Source organism: Papaver somniferum, chromosome 11 (genome assembly GCF_003573695.1).
Source record: "Papaver somniferum cultivar HN1 chromosome 11, ASM357369v1, whole genome shotgun sequence".
Classification (NCBI taxonomy): domain Eukaryota; kingdom Viridiplantae; phylum Streptophyta; class Magnoliopsida; order Ranunculales; family Papaveraceae; genus Papaver; species Papaver somniferum.
The window spans coordinates 94,439,639-94,441,384 of NC_039368.1; the positions used below are offsets into that span (position 1 = coordinate 94,439,639).

The 1,746-nt window shown below is 33.9% G+C and overlaps 1 protein-coding gene across 1 annotated transcript; it reads right to left on the minus strand.

The window, feature by feature from the left end:
* Positions 1 to 274: 274 nt before the first annotated feature.
* LOC113324787 lies at positions 275 to 820 on the minus strand. Its single transcript, XM_026573077.1, has 2 exons — positions 589 to 820; positions 275 to 474 (listed from the first exon to the last, which is right to left on the minus strand). The coding sequence occupies exons 1-2, from the start codon at positions 818 to 820 to the stop codon at positions 275 to 277; spliced, it is 432 nt and encodes a 143-aa protein (XP_026428862.1).
* Between the last annotated feature and the right edge of the window lie 926 nt (positions 821 to 1,746).

The following is a 1,746-nucleotide window of genomic DNA, read 5'->3' on the forward strand; positions in this document are numbered from 1 at the left end:
AACACCATTTTGATAACAAAGCCTGATTTACTTTCTTGAGATTCTTGATTCCAAGACCACCCAATTGTTTTTTCCTTGAAAGTGCTCTCCATTTCACCAAATGAATTTTTTTCCTACCTTTCTTGTCATTTCATAAAAAATCTCTCATAATTTTGTCTAGTTTCTTGATAACAGAAGCTGGCATTTCAAAAAGTGACATATAGTAAATGGGAAGACTTGCAAGGACATTGTTTATAAGAGTTATTTTACCTGCTCTTGAAAGAATAGTTTTTTTTCAACCAGCCAGCTTAGCAATAAACTTCTCAATAATTCTGTCCCATTTAGCAATTCCTCCACACTTGTCACCTAAAGGCAAACCCAGATAAGAAGTAGGCAGAACACCACAGTAGCAGCCTAAAAGAGAAGAAAAAACAGATAAATCTCCCTCATAACCAACACCAAAAATTTGGCTTTTAGCAAAATTAATTTTTAACCCTGTAAGCATTTCAAAAGAAATGAGGATAAGCCTGAGATTCTACACTTGTTCTTCATCAGCATCAATAAAGATGAGAGTATCATCTGCAAATTGCAAATGACTCACCATCATACCACCTTCATTAGATTGAAAACCAGAAAGAAGTCCTTCCTCTTGATATTTTGTAATCATGTAAGTAAGAGCTTCACCCACTAAGAGAACCAAAAAAGGTGAAATGGGATCACCTTTCCTTATGCCTTTTCCATTATTAAAATAACCAGTTGCACTGCCATTCACAAGCACAGAAAATCTGGCAAACTCCACACAACAATCTATCCATTTCCTCCATTTTTCTCCAAATCCCATTAACCTGAAAATATCATCAAGAAAATCCCAGTGCACATGGTCAAATGCTTTCTCAAAATCTATTTTACAAAGCAAACCAAGCTTGCCACTCCTTAATATGGAATCAATTAGTTCATTGGCAATTAGCACACCATCTAGAATCTGCCTTTTTTTAACAAAAGCTACTTATGTTCCTCTAATTGATAGTTTATAATTATTTTTTGAAACCTACTTATGTTCTTACCTTGGTAAAGGTTGGTAAACTTGCATTATTTTGGTATTCTGTATGGACTGATGTTCTGTTCATCAATTTGGTTCTTCAAATTTTTGCTCCCTACCTAGGATCAAAATGAAAGACCAAAAACATATTATGACAGTTTATTAGGTGGTTTGTTTTGACCTTATCACAATGCATGACATATGAACTCATTCAGAATTTGTTTATCAAATCTCCGATGTCTATAACAACAAGCTCATTTGGTGTTTCTCCTCCTGCTCTTGATGAAAATTGTAGAGTCTGTTTAATTAGTAGACAGTAAATTTTGATTTTCCGACACACTATTACTATGAATATATGTAATTGAATTGTGGTACACTGAATTTGTGGTGCAATGGTAGCACAACTGACTCCACATCAGAAGATCCGTGTTCGATTCACGTCAGTAGGGTTGTTCATGGTCGGTTTTGGTTCGGTTTATAGCCAAACCAAAACCGAAACCAATACTATTGGTTTCTAAAAATCTAAACCAAACCAATCCATTAACCATTGGTTCAGTTTCCAAATGGTTCCACTTGGTTTCGGTTTTTTCCAGTGGTTTTTGGTTAACCAATAATTATGTCAAATCAAAAAAAAATACACAAATTTACAGATAAAAAAATTGTAGTTGCCGATAGTATTGGTTTACACAAATATACAGACAAAAAAAAAATAATCAAGAATAGTTAAA